Source organism: Dermacentor variabilis, chromosome 3, assembly GCF_050947875.1.
Source record: "Dermacentor variabilis isolate Ectoservices chromosome 3, ASM5094787v1, whole genome shotgun sequence".
Taxonomy (NCBI): Eukaryota; Metazoa; Arthropoda; class Arachnida; order Ixodida; family Ixodidae; genus Dermacentor; species Dermacentor variabilis.
Window position 1 is genome coordinate 162,642,860 of NC_134570.1, and position 24,726 is coordinate 162,667,585.

Sequence of the window (24,726 nt, forward strand, 5' to 3'; positions counted from 1 at the left end):
CCAGGCAGGATTCCGTAAAGGCTACTTAACAATAGGCCATATTCACACTATCAGTCAGATGATAGAGAAATGTGCGGAATATAACCAACCCTTATAGATAGCCTTCATTGATTACGAGAAAGCGTTTGATTCAGTCGAAACCTCAGCAGTCATGCAGGCATTATGGAATCATGGTGTAGATGAGCGGTATGTAAAAATAATGAAAGATATCTATAGCGGCTCCACAGCCACCGTAGTCCTCCATAAAAAAAGCAACAAAATCCCAATAAAGAAAGGAGTCAGACATCGTGATACGATCTCTCCAATACTATTCACAGCGTGTGTACAGGAGGTATTCAGAGACCTGGATTGGGAAGAACTGGGGATAAGGGTTAATGGAGAATATCTCAGTGACTTGCTATTCGCTGATGATATTGCCTTGCTTAGTAACTCAGGGGACCAACTGCAATTCGTGCTCACTCACCTGGAGAGGCAAAGCCCAATTGTGGGTCTAAAAATAAAACTGCAGAAAACTAATGTTTAACAGTCTCGGAAGAGAACAGCAGTTTACGATAGGTAGTCAGGCACTGGAAGTGGTAAGGGAATACATCTACTTGGGACAGGCAGTGACTGCGGATCCGGATAATGAGACTGAAATAATCAGAAGACTACGAATGGGCAGGGGTGCGTTTAGCAGGCATTCTCAGATCATGAGCAGCAGGTTGCCATTATCCCTCAAGAGAAAAGTGTATAACAGCTGTGTCGTACCAGTACTCACGTACGGGGCAGAAACCTGGACGCTTACGAAAACGGTTCTACTTAAATTGAGGACGACACAACGAGCTATGGAAAGAAGAATAATGGGTGTAACGTTAAGGGATAAGAAAAGAGCAGATTGGGTGAGGGAACAAACGCGAGTTAATGAAATCTTAGTTGAAATCAAGAAAAAAAAATGAGCATGAGCAGGACATGTAATGAGGAGGGAAGATAACCGATGGTCAATAAGGGTTACGGACTGGATTCCAACAGAACGGAAGCGTAGCTGGGGGCGGCAGAAAGTTAGGTGGGCGGATCAGATTAAGAAGTTTGCAGAGATAACATGGCCGCAATTAGTAAATGACCGGGGTAGTTGGAGAAGTATGGGAGAGGCCTTTGCCCTGCAGTAGGCGTAACCAGGCTGATGATGATGATGATGAAATAGGGCATTCTACACATGCGACGCGGCGCCAATATTGACACGAGCTTTTCGGGTCGTCTGCCCTTCGTGCCACACTCCTGTTATCTACTAACACGATAGTGTTAAGCTCCATGCGTTGCAAAAAATCCGGTGTCGGCGCCGGGCGTCACTTGGCTAATAATCGTTATGACCACAACCACGCAGGCCCTCCACGTGACTCACACATTCTCTTGCATTCTTTACACAGGTATTCCTGTGTAACGACAGCTCACAAACAAATGTCATAAAAGAAAACACCGACAGCGCAGGTCTTTAATGTTATTTGTGACATGGCCACGTCACGACGTGGTGGGCGTTAGCGGCGTCCAAGACAACAACAGCAGCAGCAGCTGGAAAGACGAAGGAAAAGGCAAAGAAAGCTTCGCATTAAAAAGCCATTTAATACCTACTCAAAGTATTCAAACGTACGTATAATCAATAAATATTTTCTTGACAAAAGGGCATTTCAGAAGATAAGACATTAGCTACATAAAAATTTCAGTATAACGATTTCTGAGCATAACTTATGACCGTAATTATTTGCACAAGGCAATCCGACTCCCGGAACCAAATATTTTAATTAGTTGTCAACGTGTGCTTTATGCCGTTAACATCATTTGTTTCCTGGAAGCGGAATAAGGGATTCTAGGGTAATAAGTTATCAGGCGCACAAGTAAACAACTATATTAAAAAATAAATAATAAGACACAGCGATATCTCGAAAGGGCGAAAGGACACAAGAGCAAATAGGAACAGCGTGGATTGCGGTATTGAGCAGCCGATGAAGCATGTGAAGAATAAACATGAATCAGGAAAATGCATAGCATAGACTACGGAGTTTTACAAATAGCACAACGAAGCGTCTTTGCATACCCAAAGGCCTCAGCCTGCTTGTGCTGTTATGTACCACGTTTTCGCTCTGCCACCTCCCTCCGCCTCGGAAAGCTTCGGAGGGTGCTAGGCCGCTGATTATCCAAGGTAGCATTGCTGAATGAAAGTGCACGAAAGAAGAAACAATTGCAGAGCTACAGAGAAGCCGAATGTGCCTAGTTTATGCGACTGCCGCACAAGCCTCTATTTTTACTCCAGTTACAAACGAGATTTCTCGTGAAAAACAAAAGGACTGATTTTAGAACATCTACGAGTGTTGAAAAAGAATTCACCTTTTTTAATATTAAATACGTTCCCGCTAGTGAAGTAAAATTTGTAGCCGCGGAGTTTAAATATGTTCTTCGTCGTCTCTCGTACCTATGCCTGCTATAGGTTGTGTTTACAGTCCGCGGAGGAAATATATTTTCACTCTTTTTCACGGCACGAGATGTTCACACAAGTAAACTTCATTTTGTAGATGGAGTGATATCTGGTCATTCCGCCTTTTTACTCCGTCACTTGGCTAAGCCGGTAGAATAATAGTTTTGAAGGTTTTTTTTGCTCCATGGTGATGCAGTAAATATTCGAGCTATGGAGTTTTACGTGCTATTCAGTCATAAAGATCCTTATTCAGGCTTATTTATGTTTAAAGCAGGGCACGGAGTGCACACCGTGATTGAATCTGTTGGTCAGATCAGTACAGCGCGCGGACGTCTGCGCAGCCCGGCGTGGTTGCGCGCCGAAGGTGAGAAATGTAAACAAGTGAGGTGAGCCTGCCCCGACAAGATGGCGGAGTAACCACAACTTCCGGCGTAATTGAGCTTCGCAAAGAGTGACGTCACGGCCTGAGTTTTTTCTTCCTCCATGCTATGATAACTTATTGGCTCCCTGATACACGTTTTGACAGACGTCGTCTCGTGCCTAGCTAATGACAGTGCTTCAAAACACAGAAGTGTCGATAAACGGACTTGTTTCATTTTTGCAGCCTTTAGTTCAACGCAAAAGTTAAAAAAGAAAGAAAGCACAAGCTCGCATGAGAGAAATGTGCCTCACTGAGTGTTGATTGTACCACGCCGCAGTTGCATAGCCAGGCGCTTGGAAATGCGAGGCAGCCCGATATCTGTCTAGAGCAGATACCTGCTCATCCCGCGCTTCGACGCCTATGATTTGTCTCGCAATGTCTGCGCATGCGTAAGCGCAAAGGCGCGAGCTTTGGCGCCCCGGCATGCGTACGTGCAGTCTCGCCCTAAGTATATGCTTTCTGTAGGTCGATGAGGCTTTCGGGCGCTCCGGTACTGTTGCTGCGGCTTGGACGAGGCGAGAAAAAAATATTTTGCGGTGTATTATGACCTATTACTAAAATGGAATTGACGGCTGAAGTTTATACGAGGGGCAATGTGAGTGTACTTGGGTTTAGGAGTGTGCTTGCGTATTTGGATTAAGTGCACGTTAGAGAACGCCACGTGGCCAAATTAATATGAAGTCCCCTACTGATGTGCCTCATAATCATACTGTGTTACTAGCACGTAGGCCCCCAGAATTTATTGTTTTACCAAAATCGCCACAGTAGCACTTCGTCGTGCTTAGTCGCCAACTGAAATTGAGTCATTTTGCAATTTGATTCTGACATTTCCCGCCCTCCTTATTATGAATGCTCTCCCTTGTGAGCTGATGCATATAAAACGTGCAACGCTGGTACGTGTAAGTAATTATAAGAGAGTACAAGAAGAAATATTCTACACTTGTCTACTAATCTATTGTTTACGTATACCAGTTCAAACGCTAATATTCAAATTAGGTTTCACTAACAGGTGCGAACGCAGAAAGGGTGTTTCAGCTAAGGCGCAGCAAGTTTAAATAAAGGCTTATTTGCGGATTAAAGTAACTTGTTAAGCTACGCTGCGCGCGCTGGCATGTCGCTGTCTCCAAGCTGGATGTAGCGAGGAAGTGTGCATAAAGCGTGCAATGATAAACTATGCAATTATTTACTTGTTTATTACTACATATAGTGGTCGCCCAAGCACGTATTTCCATAATTAGAAACAGTAATGATTAGCTTTGTAGTTACACCGAACACAATATTACTACTCGCTATTGCACGTCTATTTATGTGATGTTTATTTTGAATATATTTATTTATGCATAGTTTACAAGGCATTTAACAAGTCATTGGGTAAGGGGACAACTACAGTTAGATCAACGCAAAACAAGTGTTATTCAACAAGGCAAAATAAAGGACAGCAATGTAACAAAAGCATTATAAGCTGTCTCCTGCGCCACCAAATCATTTTGATTTTTCAGAAAACTTACTTCTCGTGCCATCTCAGGCGAACTTGAGCTGCCAGTTCCGTCACCTCGCTTGCATACACGCTGAACGCAGGCCAGTACAGGCGCACAGTGGCAGGAAAGCGTGCGCAGCGGTTACCCTGGCCGTGCTCGCGACGGGCGCAGTCTTCCTGCTGGTCGGACGCTACGTGGTGCCGTCGAACCGGCAAAGTGGCTGCACAACGCCGAGTGCGGCACCCCGCTCCAACCGGCAAAGTGGCTGCACAACGCCGAGTGCGGCACCCCGCTCCGCTGCTGCAGCACCAGCACGCGGCAACTCCGCGGACGCAGGAAGCGAGCAGCGGACGACGCCGCCCGCGACAGACGCTTCTGCCAGATGTGCGAACATTAGCCGCGGAAGCGACGGCTTTGTCGGACTTGAGAGCGCCTACCGGGAGGTCGACACCGACCTGCTTACCGAGGCCATCGTGGACGAGACGTTGGATGAACACGTGCAGTAAGCCAATCTTATCGTCCCCTTACCTGCCAGCAGACGATCGTAATATCAGGATTGACACATATCTTTCAAAGATTGGGCACCTTGTGTTTGTCGTTGTTGTTATTGAAAAATTTCAGTCTTGTAAAGTGCGCCGGAAATGCCGCCGCTATCTGAAAATACAGACCTCGCGCAATCTGCAACGCAGAATTTAGAGCGAAGCTCATCTGCACCCATTGCGGCGGCAATCGTCGGCGACGTAACCGAGTGAACGAGCACCGCGAAAGATGAAAGACGCAAGCCGCGAACGGCGGAGAGCAACGAGAGCGGCCTCTTCAGTATGGTGCGCGCGGAAAACTGGTGTCATGCGGACCTGCCCGACCGCTCGATGCGTACTCGTATCTGGTCTCAGCCGGACCGCTCCTTTCGTGCTATCGTCTGCTCGCGTCAGCTATCGCACGTGCTTGTTTGGTTGGTTTGGTTTGGTTTCGTACGCGCGTTTCGATTGTGATGGTTTGTGATTGTTTTGTAATCTGATTGTATGCGTGGCGCAAGTTGTCTTGTGCTTTCTGGAAGCTAACGCGGCACCAGTGATACACTGGAAGCTTCGACGAGTCATATATAAAAGCCGACGCGTTCGACCCGCCTATAAGATTTTCGACGATTGCCGACTCTGCTACATGTCTCTCTCAAAATATTTGCCTCAATATATTGCAAAATGAAAACACGTCTAGAGCTGCAATCAAATTTCGCATTACGGTGTACCGTAGTCGTCGGTGAATGTTTTAGAGCGCAGCTCTTTGGCGTCCGTTCCTGGGTTTCGCGTCGTCGTCGGCCTCGTAACCAGCTCCGCCCCCCTTTCATCCCCCCAGCGCTAGCAGCGACCGACTGATACCGCTGGATGCCGCTGACGCCGCTAGAGAGTCAAGATAACGTGACTGCATAGAACACCGTCGCCGCCATGCAGAAAGAGGAGGAAAGGGTCCCCCCCCCCCTGTATCGGCGTCAGCGGCATCAGTCAGTCGCTGCTATCTCTTCCCTCCTCCCTTTATCGTGTTGTCCGCTTGCTGCGCGCGCTTCTGCCCCCATCGTTTGCCGCTGGGTGTACACGCCGCCCCCCTCCCCCCTCTTCCTGCGAGTCTCCGGTTGTCAAAGCGCCGGCTCGAACTTAATTCCTTTCTTCGCTCCTCCTCCAATGCAACCCCTGTGCGGTGGCAATCAGAGAGCCAGATCGGTGGCGGCGGATCTGTATATGTGCACCGCCCGAGCCGAAATTGCCGCTGCCGTTCGCCACTGCGAAATTATCTGCCAGTTCTTTCTGAGCCATGAGCGAGACGACCGATGGAAGTCCTCCGTCTGCTGCTGCTGCTGCTAAACGAGCTGCCAGAGCAGAGGCCCAGCGCCGTCGCCGTCAGAATCCAGAGGTGCGTGCCGCCGAAGCAGAAGCTTACCGTCGCCGCCGTCGAGATGATCCAGGAGTACGGGAAATATAAAAAAAAATTCTGTGATAGCGCATACATGTGTTGCTCGATTTCTTTGCCTCAATCTATCGAAAAGTTGAAACAGCTTATTTGCTGCGCTCAAATTTCGCATTAGGAAGTAACGTAATCGTCGGTAATTTTTTTTTACAGGTTAGTCAAACGCGTCAATATTCATTGCCCGTGAAATCGCAGCAAATATTTCTCAATAAAAAATTCATTATTTCTACGATTCACTTTCAGGACACATCTGATTGAAAAAGCTTCATTTTAATCCGAACTTATTTATCATGCATACGTTTATTATATTTATTAATACTGCAGACTCACTGAAGTCCAAGCAGAAGCGAACACTCAAGAAACGCGTTGGATACCGTGTAATGAAAATAAGAGCATGAACACTGAAAGAGCTGGTGTAAACATCCTAACTCTTTCATAAACAGATCCACACTTCTATTGTCAACTACGCTCTTCGTTAATTCCATGCGTTCGTAGACCTAAGTGAAAAAAACGCATGTTGGAATGGCGGAATTTAGGCTGCTGAACTTGCAAAGCATATGAACTTGAAAACTGTTTATAAGCTAGCACCAGTTTTGAGACAAGCACGCTCGAACTTCCGGCAGATACGCCGCTTTTGCTCTGTGTCTGTGACTTTCTGCTGCTGAGCACGATGTCGTGGGTTCGATGGCCGCGGCCGCATGATGATAGCTAAATGCAAAAGCGCTCGGTGTACCTTTTTTTAGGCTTAAATTACAGGACCAAACGAGTGGTCGAAATCGCTCCTGAGCCCTCCCCAATGCTGTCTCCAGTAGCATATAGGTCTCGCTTTGCGGTGTTAAACCATATGAGCCAATTAAATTGCGGCAGTAGGCACTGTTGTTTCATTTACGCATTTCGCAAAGCGCCTTTTAAATAGCTCAAATCCACTTTAAATGGAACGCCAATTAATTTTGTCACGCAATTTGGTAACGGATACGTCACGGCCACTGTAAGCATTACAAATGGATATGACTTGGGTATACGTCGGCTCCAACTTGGTTAATGCCATCGTGTGTCCTAAAGTTTTTAATCTGCAAGTTTATTAGATGAATTATATTTGTTAGTGAAATAGCCATTTCGATTTCTCGAGCAAGTAAAGCGCGCTCATGCGGGCAATCATGCTCAAGTAGTATAACTGTGGTAGCTCACACGGGAGGGTTATAAACAATGTGTTCGAGTAAAAAAGTTCTCATATATGTATGGTCGTGGCACAGGAATAAATGGCGATATCTGTAGTGTGAGTTGACCTATGGGAAGTATAAATTTTTTCCCCATCATTTATGTATGTTGATATGCACGTGCAGGTTTCTTGCCAAGGAGCCTCACGTGGCTGGCAGTCCACGAGATGAGCAGGTACTGGCGCAATACGTTGCCGACCGGCTCATTGAATACGGGCTCGACGAAGTTACGATCCAGCCTTACCACGTGCTGCTCTCCTACCCCAACGCCACGGACCCAAACAGCGTGCGTGCACAATTTATTCAAATAAGATTGCATACAAGGGTTCGTTGCCTCTCTTTGAATGTAGATAGGTCTCACTGTAATGATTGTAGGCTTCGTGGACGCAATTGAGAGTATTTTAGCACCGAGTTCTTTCATAGTACATCGCGGCATTTTAGTGTAACGAATTACGTTGCGCACACTGTTTGTACCGCTGGCTTAAATAATAGTGTTTTCGTTTTCTGTGCGACCTGAGTCCGTGTCACACATCAGTGAAAAAGTGAAACGGCGTCTGTTTATGGTCATTGAAAACTTGACCTATTGATCTTTCGGAAAGGACAAAAAGAACGATGTGCGCAATGAATTATGGTCCTGTGACGACGAATGATGCCTTACGAGTAAAGATCTGTCCATTTTAATAATTTGTTAAAATGGGAACCTGCATATATAGGAATCAATCAGCAACGTAGTTATTGATTCACTTTAGGTTCATATTTCATTGTTATTCACGCTTCTGGATTGCGTCATGAGCCGCACGAACGCAAAACTCGTTGACGATCTTTGCAAGTCCGTATCAACGGTGACATTCTTTTCGTGGAAGCACGCGTGCGTGGAAAATTTCTGTTCTCAGCTGCGTCAAGCCGTACTTGTCTGCATACATGAATTTCGTTAGCACAAGAGCTTGAGGACGGTTTTCGAAAAGCATGTCAATTTCTTCTTACATTTTTGTTCTACGTCTTCGTACTGACAGTGCCCGCGAAGGATCGCCGAGAATCAGGGGCAGCTTGTCGCGTAGACCTAATCCGGTTGCGATTCGTCAATTCTGGGCATTTAGCAGTAGATGACAGAGATATTAAAGATTTCTCTGCATTGAACACTGCACGAAAGATTTCAGAGGGTCTATACCGCTTGAGGAAACAGTGCCGTTTAATCGGCCTCGCTTATTCTGCAAGGGCGATGATTGCTTTTAAGGAGCACTGGCTACCTTTCAGACAGTGTCAATTCGTTCTAAAAGCAATGAATCCTTTCAGTCGACAACGCGGTTAGGCAGCAGAACGTCGGGCGCGTTCATTGTGCGTTTTACGGAACCGGAATTAGAGAAGTACATTCTCGCAGATAACGTGATCTACAGAAAAGTGCCTTTATAACCGGGTGCCTGGGACGTCCAACATATTTTACATTCTGTTACACAAGGCGATTCTTTGTAAAGATCGCGCACCGTACATCTCACAATAGAGCCGGCCAGACACCTTCGACAAGATAAAGCCTTTATTCAACATGAATTCGAGTGGAATAAGTCGATATTTCATTTTGCGCACATCGTCTCTCGGTAAGTGCGACTGTAACCGTCCGCAGTGCGCCGAGGTTCAGAGCATCCTCCGCGGCCTAACGTGGGAGTGACGCCACATAAAAATGCACATCGTCGAATGCAGCTGTGGCTTTTCATGAAGTCAAAATATTTGTTTGTGTACAGGCTCTTCATGTTGCGTCGCTCTTTCTGTTGTGTTGGTTAACATTTGCGTCTTTTTCGCCCAAGAAGGCTGTGCATACGAAGTCGGTCGTCGCTTACGACAACACCATCACGTCGTGATCAACTGCGACGTATTCCTGAGCCGTCAGACCTATACTGTTTTGTTAAAACAAGCAGCGCATGAGTTTCGTTATTCGTGAAGCAGTACAGCAAATCTGTAGTACTTTCTGACATCGGCACGCTTGCGGAGAGAGTCCCTAGTGCTGCCGTGAGCGCTAGCGCAGAGCGTAGCTGAGTGGCCTCCGCGGAGGAACAGAACGTGGCGTTCGTTGTAAAGCGAGTAATCAGTTATCGGGGCTCCTCAATCCCTTCTGTTGTACAGGCACACTTGTTGTAGCGGTCTTCGCTGTACAGGCATTCACAGTACACGTGAAAGATAGGAATTCGGCCGCGACATGGTTTATACTTCGCTATAGAGGTCATGTCGTTGTTGAGGTTTCATGTACCTTGTGCGATCCTAAATGAGAGTGTCACATTATGAGGGCATTCGATATTGTCACGTGATAGTGACGGTGGTAAAGAAACAGTACGGTGGAATACAAAACTAGCTTTTATTGGGCGAACCTGTGCCCACAAAACAGGCTACACTTATAGCACAACGATAGCGGCGAACACGGTCGGCGATCGTCGGAAATCTGATCAGCGGGTCAAGCGCGTCGGCTTTTATAGAGCAGTCGTCGAATGTTCCAGACTAATCGATCGGACCCGCGTGCCTTCCACAATGTTCTACACCATTCGCGTTACGCGATGGAATCAGATAACACAAGGTTCGACGACAACAGACAGCCGGGTAGAAGCATCGATAACTTTCCAGAAACGTCGGATACATGCAGGCGCGTCCCTCGCTGTGCGATTACATTTGTTAAGCGGCGAAACGTGGTCGCCCGATAAAGATAAGTACACGTGTCAATACCCCCCTCTTAAAAAGCATCGACCCGACGCTGCAAACAAACGAAGGTAATAAACAAAAGCACTCGTAGCAAAGAAAAGAACAAAAATGGCGAAGTTTGTCAGCGTCCGTAAAAGGGTTTAAGGCGCACCACGTGGACCACTTCAGATCGTGCGCGGCGCCGCTGTGAATGCGAAATGCAGTCTGGCACGACCTCATAGTCCAGGGCGCCAGAGCGTAGGGTCCGAAATGGCGTCGGAGTAGTTTCTCACTGAGTCCTCGTCGGCGTATCGGGGTCCAGACCCAAACACGGTCGCCAGGTTGGTACTCGACGAAGCGTCGTCGGAGGTTGTAGTGTTGGCTGTCGGTCCTCTGCTGGCTCTTGATTCGCAGGCGGGCGAGCTGTCGGGCTTCTTCGGCGCGCTGGAGATACCTAGCGACGTCAACATTCTCTTCGTCAGTTACGTGCGGCAGCATGGCGTCAAGCGTCGTCGTCGGGTTCCTGCCGTAAACCAGCTTAAACTGCGTGACCTGTGTTGTTTCTTGCACCGCCGTGTTGTACGCAAAGGTTACGTACGGCAGGACCGCGTCCCACGTCTTGTGTTCGACGTCGACGTACATTGCTAGCATGTCGGCGAGGGTCTTGTTCAGGCGCTCCGTGAGACCATTCGTCTGCGGATGGTAGGCAGTTGTCCTCCTGTGGCTTGTCTGGCTGCACTGCAGAATTGCTTGGGTGAGCTCTGCTGTAAAAGCCGTTCCTCTGTCGGTGATGAGGACTTCTGGGGCACCATGTCGCAGCAGGATGTTCTCCACGAAAAATTTCGCCACTTCGGCTGCGCTGTCTTTTGGTAGAGCTTTAGTTTCAGCAAAACGGGTGAGATAGTCCGTCGCCACGACGATCCACTTATTCCCGGATGTTGATATCGGAAACGGCCCTAACAAATCCATCCCAATCTGCTGGAATGGTCGGCGAGGAGGTTCGATCGGCTGTAGTAATCGTGCTGGCCTTGTCGGTGGTGTCTTGCGTCGTTGACAGTCTCGGCATGTCTTGACGTAACTGGCGACGTCGGCGGTCAGACGCGGCCAGTAATACCTTTCCTCTATTCTCGACAGCGTCCGGGAAAACCCCAGGTGCCCAGCGGTTGGATCGTCGTGTAGGGCGTGCAGTATTTCTGGACGCAGCGCTGAGGGTACAACAAGAAGGTAGCTGGTGCGGACTAGTGAGAAGTTCTTCTTCACGAGCAGGTTGTTTTGTAGCGTGAACGAAGACAACCCGCGCTTAAATGCCCTAGGGACAACGTCGGTGTTCCCTTCCAAATACTCGACGAGGCCTTTTAGCTCCGGGTCGGCTCGTTGCTGTTTAGTGAAGTCTTCCGCGCTTATTATCCCAAGGAAGGCGTCGTCGTCCTCGTCGTCTTGCGGTGGGGGATCGATGGGCGCGCGCGATAAGCAGTCGGCGTCGGAGTGTTTTCTTCCGGGCTTGTATATTACCGTGACGTCATATTCTTGTAGTCTGAGGCTCCACCGCGCCAGCCGTCCTGAAAGGTCCTTTAAGTTAGCTAGCCAACACAGTGCGTGATGGTCACTGACGACTTTGAATGGCCTGCCATAGAGGTAAGGGCGGAATTTAGCTGTAGCCCAAATTATGGCGAGGCATTCCTTTTCAGTCGTAGAATAATTGCTTTCCGCTTGTGACAGCCACCGGCTAGCATACGATATCACCCTTTCAAGTCCTTCTTTCCTCTGGACTAGGACGGCACCGAGGCCTAGGCTACTGGCGCCAGTGTGGATTTCGGTATCGGCGTCCTCGTCGAAGTGTGCAAGTACCGGCGGCGACTGCATGCGTCGTTTGAGTTCTTGAAATGCCTTGGCCTGAGGCGTTTCCCACTTGAACGCGACATCACATTTGGTTAGATGTGTTAGCGGCTCCGCGATGCGTGAAAAGTCCTTGACAAAGCGCCTATAGTAGGCACACATGCCAAGGAATCTGCGCACGGCCTTCTTGTCGGTTGGCTGCGGGAACTTTGCGATGGCAGCTGTTGGGTCGGGGCGTACTCCTGCTTTGCTGATCACGTGGCCCAGGAACAAAAGCTCATCGTAAGCGAAACGGCACTTTTCCGGCTTCAGAGTGAGCCCTGATGACTTGATGGCTTCTAACACTGTCGCAAGCTGCCTAAAGTGATCGTCGAAATTTCCGGCGAAGACAACGACGTCATCCAGGTAAACAAGGCACGTCTGCCACTTCAGTCCGGCTAACACCGTGTCCATGACGCGCTGAAACGTTGCAGGCGCCGAGCACAGTCCGAATGGCATGACCTTGAACTCGTAGAGGCCGTCTGGCGTGATGAAGGCAGTCTTTTCGCGATCTCTCTCGTCGACTTCTATTTGCCAGTAGCCAGACTTGAGGTCCATCGACGAGAAGTATTTAGCGTTGCAGAGCCGATCCAATGCGTCGTCTATCCGTGGAAAGTGGTACACATCCTTCTTAGTGATCTTGTTCAGTCGACGATAATCGACGCAGAAGCGTAGGGTTCCGTCCTTTTTCTTCACCAGGACTACAGGAGAGGCACACGAGCTTTTAGATGGCTGGATGATGTCGTCGCGAAGCATTTCGTCGACTTGTTGCCTAATAGCTTCACGTTCTCGCGTCGAAACTCGGTAAGGGCTCTGGCGGAGTGGTCGAGCGCTCTCTTCGGTTATGCTTTGCAACTGGTGTTTGTCGAATCCTCGATGACGTCGAAAAGCAGTCTTTGTATCGTCTGAGAAGACTTCTGATCTGTTGCTGCTTACTCATAGGAAGACTTGGATTCACGTCGAAGTCTGGTTCGGGGATAATGCTCATCGGGGTAGATGCGGCTGAATCCGAGAGGACAAAGGCATTGCTGGTTTCCACAATTTCCTCGATGTATGCGATTGTCGTGCCCTTGTTGATGTGCTTGAACTCTTGGCTGAAGTTGGTTAGCATAACTTCCACTTGCCCTCCGTGGAGTCGAGCGATCCCTCTTGCGACGCAAATTTCACGGTCGAGCAGTAGATGTTGGTCGCCCTCGATGACGCCTTCTACGTCAGCGGGTGTTTCAGTGCCGACGGAAATAATAATGCTGGAACACGGCGGGATGCTCACTTGATCTTTGAGCACACTCAAGGCGTGGTGACTACGACAGCTCTCCGGCGGTATCGCTTGATCTTGTGACAGCGTTATCGATTTCGACTTCAGGTCGATGACTGCGCCATGTTGATTCAGGAAGTCCATGCCGAGAATGACGTCTCGTGAACACTGTTGGAGGATAACGAAGGTGGCAGGGTAAGTCCGGTCATGAATGGTAATTCTTGCCGTGCAGATTCCAGTCGGCGTAATGAGGTGTCCTCCAGCGGTCCGAATTTGGGGGCCCTCCCATGCAGCCTTAACCTTCTTCAACTGGGCGGCGATGTGTCCACTCATTACGGAGTAATCGGCCCCTGCGTCGACTAAGGCAGTGACTGCGTGGCCGTCGAGAAGCACGTCGAGGTCGGTGGTTTTTTGTCTGGCGTTGCAGTTAGGTCATGGCGTCGGATCACGGCTGCGTCGTGTTGAACTGAAGTTGGAACGTCGCGTCGTCAAGTCGTCGTTCGTCGGTGTAGTCTTGCCTTCCTGACTTCGTCGAGACGGCGGCGTGTCGTTGTTATCTCGTCGAGATCGTTTCTTCGTCGTCTTCGTCGGCGGCGGAGGATCTTCGTCAGTTCGACGAACAGCAACCGCACCTCCATCGGTTGCTGCGTTTAGTTTTCCGGATATGGGCTCGCTGACCGGCCCCGGGCTGGGCCAGTGTATGGTCAGCGCTGCGGCGACAGGTAGCGGCCTGGTGATGGCGAACGCGATGGTCGTCGAGTGCTCCACTGAATAGCGGCGAGGTAGTCGGTGACGTCACCAGGTCGTTCACCTTCCCTCGGGCGCTGTGCGTTGACGGCGAAGCCTCGCAATCCCAGGTCGCGGTATGGGCATCGGCGGTACACATGGCCAGCTTCGCCGCAGTGGTAGCAGAGTGCGCGGTGGTCGGGGGCGCGCCAAATGACAGTCTTCCTCGCGTAGGTGCGCTGGGCGACGGGTGGGTGTGCTGGCGGCGGCGGCGGTGGACGACGGAATTGCGTCGTTGCAGGTCCCTGGCGTGGTCGCGCAGGGGGACCTGGACGGCGTGCGACGGCGGCGTTTGTCATGGCTTCTGGCTGGGGCTGCGGTAATTGTGGTTGCAGTTCAGGAACTCCTAGCGATCGGTGCACCTCTTCTTTCACGATGTCGGCGATCGAGGCCACTTGAGGCTGCGACGATGGCAAGACCTTGCGCAGTTCTTCGCGCACAATGGCACTGATGGTCTCGCATAGATCGTACGTGGCCAGTGATTGAATTCCGGAGCAGCTTGTTGGCTTGGTGCGTCGGTCGAATTGCCGGTTCCGCAATTCCAGTGTCTTCTCGATGCTCGTCGCCTCACGAAGAAACTCGTCGACGGTCTTCGGTGGGCTTCTTACCATACCGGCGAAAAGTTCCTCTTTTGCACCACGCATCAGTAGACGTACTTTCTTCTCCTCGGACATTTCGGTGTCGGCGTGGCGGAACAGACGGCTCATTTCCTCAGCGAAGATCGCGATCGTCTCATTCAACAGCTGCGCTCTTGTCTCCAGTAGAGCTTGGGCTCGCTCTTTTCGCACGACGCTTTGAAATGTTTGCAGGAAGCCGCTTCGGAAGAGGTCCCACGTCGTCAAGGTGGCTTCTCGATTCTCGAACCACGTCTTGGCGGCGTCCTCCAATGCGAAATAGACATGTCGTAGCTTGTCGTCGCTTGCCCAGTTGTTAAACGTAGCGACCCTCTCATACGTTTCCGGCCAGGTTTCCGGGTCCTCAAATGTGGAACCGCGGAACGTCGGTGGTTCCCTGGGCTGCTGCAGCACGATGGGGGACGCTGGGGCTGCCATTGGGGTTGCCTTGGCCACAATCTTCTTGGTCTTCTCAGGTGGAAGTCCGTGCTCCGGGGGCAGCTGTTGAAGACGGCGGCTTGCTCGGTGGTCCGGGACTACGTTGGTGTTCTGTTTGCGGTCTGGGCTGGGATCACGGCTTGTCGGGGGCGTCCCGTACATGAACGAAAAGCACCTCCACCAGATGTCACGTGGTAGTGACGGTGGTAAAGAAGCAGTACGGTGCAATACAAAACTAGCTTTTTTTGGGCGAACCTGTGCCCACAAAACAGGCTACACTTATAGCACAACGATAGCGGCGAACACGGTCGGCGATCGTCGGAAATCTGATCAGCGGGTCAAGCACGTCGGCTTTTATAGAACAGTCGTCGAATGTTCCAGACTAATCGTTCGGACCCGCGTGCCTTCCACAATGTTCTACACCATTCGCGTTACGCGATGGAATCAGATAACACAAGGTTCGGCGACAACAGACAGCCGGGTAGAAGCATCGATAACTTTCCAGAAACGTCGGATACATGCAGGCGCGTCCCTCGCTGTGCGATTACATTTGTTAAGCGGCGAAACGTGGTCGTCCGATAAAGATAAGTACACGTGTCAATATGACACTTGGCGGTGATCTGCAAACGATAAAGTTTAAAGAAATTATAAAGTGACATACTTCTCCCTGTCCCAAAATGGCCATGGCCGCTGATCGGCAGTTGTATCTGCTTGGTGTTTCTGCTTGATGTAGTCGGTGCCTGAAAGGTTTTGTTTATGTATTTGTTGTTTATGGACTGAGAAGATAAAGCGTGGACATTTCACGATGCTTTATTTTATTTCACAGGTGCAGCTCCTGAACGGTACAACAGGCGAGGTTCTTCTCGACGCCGCCGCCCAAGAAAAGGCGGTTCAGGGCATCGACACAGATATCGGACCTGCATTTCTCCCATACTCACCGCCAGGAGATGTTCTGGTAGGCACGTCCCCTCGTGCTAGAAGAGAGAATAGTGTGAAAGTGTGCTGCCAGAGCAGCGGTTGCATATTGCACGGCCGTTGTTCTTCACATGGTAGCTACTTGGTAGAGTTGGGATTGCGAATGTATTGTTGACACTTGGCGCATTACAGACACTGCGACCGCAGGAGAGAAAATGCATCGAGACTAAACGCCGTGTCTTGGTTCTTGGTGTTACTTCTCTCTGATGAACACGTCCGTGCTGCGTTAAGCAGGGTGCCACACCGAAAATCTTTCGGCTTTGGCTCGAGTGCGGTGCGCTCTTCTAGATATCTTGCGGTTCAGTTCAGGTTCATTCCGGGGCAAATATATCGAGGTTTCAAACTGCTTCATGCGGGTTCTCTACGGTTCAGGATTGGGAAGAATGAAAATTTTAGGAAACGTTTTTCAGCCTCAAGCTCGAATTTACGTGACCGAAAGATAGTCTATTTCTGTGCTCACGTGTCACGGACCGATGTATCTCTGACGTCTTTTATATTCCGCAACAAATTCAATACATTGCGACCTGAGGCGTGCGCACGATAGCGTACTGTGATTTGTTTTCGAAAACGCTCATTGCCCAATGCGTCGAAAACACTTAATTTCATTTGGTTGCGCCTGAGAGCTCCTTCACACCAGCTTCCACTTCGTGCGTTAAAGTTGAATGACCACTGAGAGAGAATTAAATTTTGCCAACGACGCATGCCCATGTGACAGGTGTTTTCCTTCCACATGTAACTCTTTTGTACGGCCGGCAACCACGCTGTGACGGTGCGCCCATGCAGGTTCTGTTATTTCAACAACCTGAAACTTAGATGCTGTCAAGTTGTTAAAGCGAAGTTGTTTGCGCGACCAGGAATCCTTAGTAAACGTCATATATGCCTGTTCTCACAATTATCCGAAAGAAAGAAAAAGTTCACTCACTAAATTCATATTTCGAGAAAACGTGAGAAATGCTTGAGGCGATATGCAGATTAATATTGAAAGCTGCTGGTTATTTAGGTGCTAAGATCACCAAACTAGAACAGGTACAAATAGCCGTGCATTTTATTTATAACACACTTACGAGAACTTTAGTTACAGAGCTTTAAGATAGGGCTAATTTTCCTTTTCTAGCACAAAGAAATCGTTGTTCGCGATTGAAATTCTTATATCAACTAATAAGTTTCTTTGGGTTTAATGGCACAAATCACAAATCAAGGGGCATTACAAGACTGACATTACGGAAATCATATGCTTCTCGTCCGTATACGCTACTCGGCAGAGAGACAACTCCTTCAAGTATTCATTCTTTCCGCGCGCAATAGTGGACTGTAACCAGCTAAAAAACAACGTCGTCTCTGCTCCAACATTAATTTCTTTCTTATCCTATTTACAGTGGCAATATTTGATGGCATAATGTTTTCAGTGACAGTGCCTTACTTCTTTGATGTAACCTTGTGTGTGCCCAACCTTATGCTTTTTATCTATTGGCGGCGAGGAGTTACGGAGTCGCCATCTGTCGGAAGCGCCTCCCTTGCGTAGTATGAGGGATCACGCGGCGCGCTCCTCATAGGTTTCGCTGTCGGCGCTCAATAAAAACACCACGCGGCAGCCCTCCAGGACATTTATGTAAGTACTCTCAAAACGAGGGAAGCGTTCGACTGTCGATGTAATAATCTTGGACAAACTGAAAGCACAGAATCATTTACAGACGCTATCTCTTTAGCGAATACGTACTGTAAACGCCACTGCGCGCGGTCGCCGTGATGGAGTCTCCCGAACCGGCTCCTTGCATGAAAGGTAGGCAAGAGCTGAGAGTAAACCGTGTTAAATATGTTCATATAGTTGGTTGTCTGTATAACCAAATGGAGCATAACCGAATGAAGCCTCACTGCAGCGATCGAACGGGTCCGCAGCGACCGACTGCGCGTCTGCATGCATGTCCGCACACAATGTTTTGCTTTTGCTGTGAGCGCGTTTTCGCACCGTGCCGCGAGCTTTAGGCCACAGCATATGGGCATTTCACAGTACACTAGCAGCCATTGTTGCGTGGAAGCCATCAGGACTGTTCAAATATAATTTTGTTATAGAGACTTCGGCGCCTACGGGGACTGTGATGTGCCGTTGCAACTATTCAATCTTTGTCTTCTAAGTTCTTGGACATGCCAATATTATTTCTCAAGTTGCGTCGCACTGTATGTTTATCGGTCTTCTCAGCGTGCGATTTACCTCTGCTTGTTCGTAATCCAGTGCACTAATTCATAACAGAAACATGACCATATCCCATGCCTTTCTTTAATGTGCGTCCTACCGCTCACTTTCCATTCCAGTGAAGTTGCCAGTATCTAGCATCAAGTTCATAGACCAAACCGTCATGGCATTAACCGGGCAGCGGGCGAGCGTCTCAGTGCGCGTTTTCTACTACTCCTCGAACATCGCAGTCCCGGCCCCGTAGTAGAAATCTTCCTCACCTCTGTGCTTGCTGCATACCCGAGTTGCCGCCGATAGCTGTCTGCCGGTTCTAACTTTCGCGAATTAAGCTTCACGCAGTTCCTTGTCCTGCGGCTACGTGTGAATAAGGCTGACACCGGGCTCCGTTGCGTACTTCGGGAACTGCGGCACTGAGCAGTAGCCTACCATGCTGCACGCCTCCAAAGGCAGCCACTACATATTATAGTACTCTCAAATGTTGTCAAGCGTACACCCAAGGTGGTAAAGACTAACCACTTAATCAGAACAGCAGCGCAGCTGGGACATTAAACTTTCGTTTTCAGCTCGCTTCCGCGCCTCTGAAGCAGCCGACGCGGCCGCTGTATCCACGTGATCCCTCATGCCACGTCACGCCGACGGTGGCGCCAGCTCTTCCAGTGGTAGAGCTCGAGGCCAATACGTATAATGTTTTTTTTTCAGTAACCTGTGCATTTTTGTACGCACCAACGTATTTAAGATTTTACCACCCTACTAAATGACCGCATGGTCATTGTAGTATTTATAAAGTTAAAATAAATAAATAAATAAATGGAAATTGGTAAAACTTCGCTTGCAGCCGGTTTAAAAACGCTATATACCAGCTGTGGTGTTTGGCTGCTAAGCACGAGGGCGCGGGATCGAATCCCGGCCACAGAGGCCGGATTTCGATGGGGTCGAAATGCGAAAACACCCGTGTACTTAGATTTAGGTGTACGTTAAAGAACCCAAGTGGTCAAAATTTCCGGGGTCCCCCACTACGACGTGCCTCATGATGAGAAAGTGGTTTTGGCAAGTAAAACCCCACAATTTAATTTAAAGACGGTATATGAAGCAAGAAGTTTCCGCTTCCTTCGAAGGGCTAAGGACGGCAACAATGTGGTACTTTGACAAAATAAGGACCATGCTATGAGTGTTGTTAACAGAAATATTGAAGTGCGTTGAATAAATATGTACCTTGGGCTCAGTTATGTCTCCGCTACTTTTCAACTTAGTCATTGTGGGTCTCCCTAGTAAACTACGGGAAATAGAAGGAATCCACCACGCTATATAGGCAGATGATATAACGATTTTTGCGGACCGCGGCAGTGACGGCCAAATTGGGAACGCTCTACAAACAGCCATTCACAAAGTCGAAGCATATCTCCAAGGAACGGGCCTAAAATGCTCTCCGAGCAAGTCCGAACTACTCCTTTACCGGCCCACGCGCAGACGCATGCCACCAAAGAGCTACACGGGACCCCGGGAGTACGAGGAAATCGGCCTGTACGCTCAACACGGAAACGCAATCGCCAAAGTAAACAAGAACAAGGTCAAAATTCTCGGAATGATCATTGAGGCCAACGGAGCTAACGGCGAAATCATGAGGAAGATCGAAGGCAAAGTCACCAGCGCCACGAGACTTATGAAGAGAGTAACCAATAGACACGCGGGCATGAAGCAAGAAAACGCCATTCGACTGATCCACTCCTTCGTTGCCAGCCACATCGCCTACGTAGCCGCCTACCACAACTGGTACGTCGCGGAAAAGAAAAAGATCAACACGCTCATAAGGAAAAGGTGCAAGATAGCCCTGGGCCTCCCGGAATCGACGAGCACCGAGCTCCTGGCTCAGCTGGGTATATACAACACCCTGGAAGAAATAGCCGAAGCACAACGCATCTCACAGCCCGAACGCCTGTCGACCACCACGACGGGAACGTACATTATGAACAGGCTCGCCATAACGTACCACAACCAGCACGGCCAGAAAATGCAAATCGCCAACAAAATTAGAGACAGCGTTACGGTGGCAAACATCCCAAGAAACGTGCGCCCCCATTACAACCGAGACAGAAGAAAGGCAAGAGCCGAGGCTCTGCGCCGTGGAAGTGCAATGTTGTTATAGGAAGGATGGCAGTTGCTCCAGAGACCCTGTCGTCGAGATGGGCCGCCGCTCTGCGCAGCTCAGACCTCGGAATCCAGACGTGGGCAGTCCAGCAAATCCCTTGAGGCGGCGCTGAGGCAGGGCCTTGAAGTTCCCCCGTGGGAGACCTGAGCAGACACGTACAGGGAAGTTATATCCATCCATCCATCCATTGAAAATATTTAGCAATTGTTTTCTCACAGTTTTCATGTTTACACGAGGCGTGTAGTTCGTTTTCCCAGTATTCTCTGTGAACTATGCCAGACAAGTTGTTTAGATTTTGTTGAAGTATGAATCATGCTGCGAGTTCTTTCAGCGTACGTTTATTACAGTTTCGGCAGAAGCTAGTCTGTTCAAACGTTCCAGAGTGTTACATTGTCATTATCCATGATGTTTTCCAGAGCCTCAAGCCAATTTCGTTTGACACCGTTTGACACTGACACTGACATACTAATTAGTCCAGCAACATATTTTTGCCGCCAATTACACTTAAAATCGCTCCCTCCTCCTACATTTCCACCGGACACTGATTTCAAGTTCGGTGGAAATGTAGGAGGAGGGAGCGATTTTAAGTGTAATTGGCGGCAAAAATATGTTGCTGGACTAATTAGCATGGCAAATAATCACGGAACATTTGCTTTATTGGCATGTTCGTGGGTTATACGAGGTTCGTAGTTGATTTACTCCGTGTCCTCGGTGAAAAAAACCAGCCATCTGTTTATATTTGGTGAAATTATTGGCAACGAATGGGTACAGTCTAGGCGAAGTTCAGTATGTCTGGGTTTATAGCGGCCTTTCAAATAAATTACGTATTCGAATGATGCGCAGCGTCGATGTTTTACGATCGTCATAAAATTTAGCCTGCTGCCGGCGAAATTGCCTGTACAACTGGAATCAAACTTAGCGAAAATTGGCTACTACTATGGCAGAACAGTAGGTATGATTCTGATACAACCTTTGCAAAATATTTCTTAAGGCAGTGTTTGAAGATGTCATACGACCCTTATCAGCAATGTTTTTCAATGTCTCGAGCGAACTCTACACAAAGTTTATATTTTGTGTTGAGGGGAAGCATAATAAGCCCAGTGCGTAGGGAAATGTTAAAGTTTCTGGCTTAATTAGGAGTACTGAAAATATTTACTGAACCCTCGTTTTCTTTTCACCATTTTACTGTGTTTACACCAAGCTTGCCAGGCTAACAAACACTTGGGCAGAAGTAACCGCGCAAGCGAACTATTATTTTTCATGTTGGCATAGTCGCTTTTATAGTATTTTTAATATTTTAACTACGTAGTTCAATCTGTAAGTAGTTTCCTCCCCCTTATTCTGTCCTCTCTTTCTTGCCTCCGTCCTTGTACCCACGCCTCCCCCACGCCTCCCCCACCCCATTTACACTGCTGACAGCTGATCAAGTGTCACGAGATGTATCTACTCGGTTAGAATGCGGTCAGCAGCAATTTTCCTTCCTTTTCGTCTTTTTCCCTATTATTTAATACCAACAATCAATTACTACTACACCATGCCTGAAGTTGGTGAAAAAGGAGAAAGTTACGTATGATGTGGTAGGCAAAGTTAGAAATGTGTTGGTTAATTGCGGCTTTTGCAGTTCCTTGTGCATTCAAGCGCACCGGGCAGTGCGGTATAATTAGGTTTTACGATGGCGCAGGATTTAGCCCGCAGCCTTGGGAGATGAATGTGTGCCAGCAATATCAAATTTTTCCGAGAAGAGGCGCCATATTCCTTCCATATTCCTTCCATTCTTCCATATTTGTGTGCGAAGTTTAAATGTGTGTGGATTGAATGCAGCCTTTGTCAAATCTTCCTTTAGAAAAGGCGCAAAAGTGTTGCGCGGCATTTTTGTTTCCCAAGTATCCCGAGGGACTTCTACGTTAGACCGACTTTACATTTGGTGGAAAAACGTGTGCGTGTGTGTGAGGAGGGGGTTAATATCTTATGTCTAATGCATGGAGAAACTGTACTGTTCCTTCCTTAATTAGGAGCATCTCAAATGATTACTGAGCCCTCTTCTCTTTCCGATTTTATGCGTTATATCAGATTCGTACTAGGCGTTTTCTGCGTTATGCGGTAAACTCAATGAGGCACCTTGTCCATATTTTTGAAAATAAGTGGTAGATTATTGATGATCTGTAGGAGTTCAAACTTTCTTGGTTAATTCGGGCCTTTGCATTAATTTACTTATATTTAAGCGCTACAGAGCGCGATAAGTGTGTTTTACGAACTACGTAGAATTTAGCCTCTTGCCCCGGGAGAATTATATACGCCACAAAATCAAATTTAGTAAAAATGTGTGGACACTGATTGCCAATGCTTGCGAAGTAATGTGTGCGCGGGTCAATTACTGCTTTTGTAAAAAAAAATATTTTGTGGAACATCATGATAAGGAAGGCAATAAAAGTCGACCTGGGACTCGCCGCCATGGCCTCCACATCACGTCTCCTTAAGATGGGCATCCACAACACGTGGCAAGAGCTCGCCGAAGCGCACAAGAACAGCCAGCTGGAACGACTCAAGCTCACGCCCACAGGGCGATCAGTACTACGTCACCTAAACTACAGCGAGACGTATGTCGCAGACACGGACAAGAAATAGCGAGTACCATCGGACGTTCGAGAGTGCATTTGCATCGCACGTGTCCCGCGCAACGTGCATCCCATATATCACAAGAGTAGAAGACAGGCTTGAGCCAACGCCATCAAACGAAGTTTCAAGCATGACCCGAATGCCCGCTACACCGACGCGGCCAAGTATCACCGACGCGGCCAAGCGTCATAGACTCCCAAGGCTCCGAGCTAGCGTCGGCAACCATCAAGGCACGCAACCCGGAAATGGCTGCAGAAGCGGCAATCGCTCTCGCCACCACCACATGCACAGACGCAGCGGTTATATTCACCGGCTCTCAGGCCGCCTGCAGAAACTTCTTGAGGGGCCGCATCTCGGCCGATGCACTCAAGATACTAAAAAGACAAAGCACTCCGCTTCCGTACACCTGCGTAACGTGGGTACCCGGACACGAGGGGCTAGAGGGGAACGAATCAGCCCACGCCGCTGCCCGCGAGCATGTCAGCCGGGCTCCCCTCTCCCTGCGCGCTCTCGGACCCGTGACAGAAGAGGCGGAGGCTGTACCCACCAACTATTCGGCCATATTGCAACACTATAGGCTCGAGCGTCGAGTGTACCCTCCAACGCACCCTAAACTCGACTGAGAAGAAAGCCTGATCCTTAGACGCCTGCAAAGTAATACGTACACGCAGGGAACGATAATGCATCGCCTCTACCCGACGATCCACGGCTACCTCTGCCCACTTTGCAACGTACCCGACACTCTGGCACACTTGCTCCTGGAATGCCCGTGGCAGGAAGACAGCGAAATGCAACGAGAAACGCACGCAAAACGAGCAATAGAAGCAAACGACCTATTCGAAACGCGGGAGGCCAAGCTAACCCTCAGGGACCTGGAAGACCAACGACAACTCGTCGCCAGGGCCAAGACAGCAGTCGAAGCCAGAGGGTTCCTGGACTAAGGAGCCTTCCCACCTTAGGGTGATACCCGGTCTCGCTCGGGACACTGTTTCGTTTAATAAACGGCTCTCTCTCTCTCTCTCTCTCTCTCTCTCTCTCGCGATTTAGCAGTATAGGCGAGAGAAATACGTTAGCATTACGTCGCACGTCTTGGAGGTGCCGGATTCATTTTAAACCGCGTTCACCGATGTGCAAAGTTGTGTTCAGGTGCTCACTCAATCCACGTTCTGCCGCTTTTTGAGGAGCGAAGTGTAACTGACGCATTAAAATTTCCTTGATAACAGCACCAAAGCGTTATTTAGCGGCAATGCTTAAAAACGGGTGAGTCATATGCAGGCTACGTTTCAAAATGTGTTTTTTGATGAAAGACAACCGCGGAAGGTTCCTCATTTGACTTCTCGAAAGAAAGAGCTTCGCTGGAAATTCAGTTGTCATTCTGCAAAGTCGCACGTGCCTATGTACTGGTACTTTTCCGTTAGTGTTCGCAATAATGCGTCTATTACCGTAGTGACTTTTTGTGCCATCTCGTCGTTTGCTGCATAGCTCGTGGAAGTTAATTATTTTATGGCCATGCGGCACTGCACTCAAACAGTACCTACCGTTTCGTCTCATATCGCAGTTACATCAACCCGCACCAATCACCATATATCACTGCAAGTGTACCTGTAGAGCAAACCTAAGTAGAGCAAACCTAAGCCACAATGAAAAT

At 48.8% G+C, this 24,726-nt stretch overlaps 1 protein-coding gene across 1 annotated transcript in view; it reads left to right on the forward strand.

Moving 5' to 3' along the window:
- The window catches only part of LOC142574877 (aminopeptidase NAALADL1-like), a 60,649-nt gene that overhangs the window by 18,770 nt on the left and 17,153 nt on the right, over positions 1-24,726 (forward strand). The window contains exons 3-5 of the mRNA XM_075683876.1: positions 4,446-4,847; positions 7,648-7,807; positions 15,977-16,105. Of these exons, the coding sequence (XP_075539991.1) occupies positions 4,446-4,847; positions 7,648-7,807; positions 15,977-16,105 (691 nt within the window). The remainder of the gene's footprint in view (positions 1-4,445; positions 4,848-7,647; positions 7,808-15,976; positions 16,106-24,726) is intronic.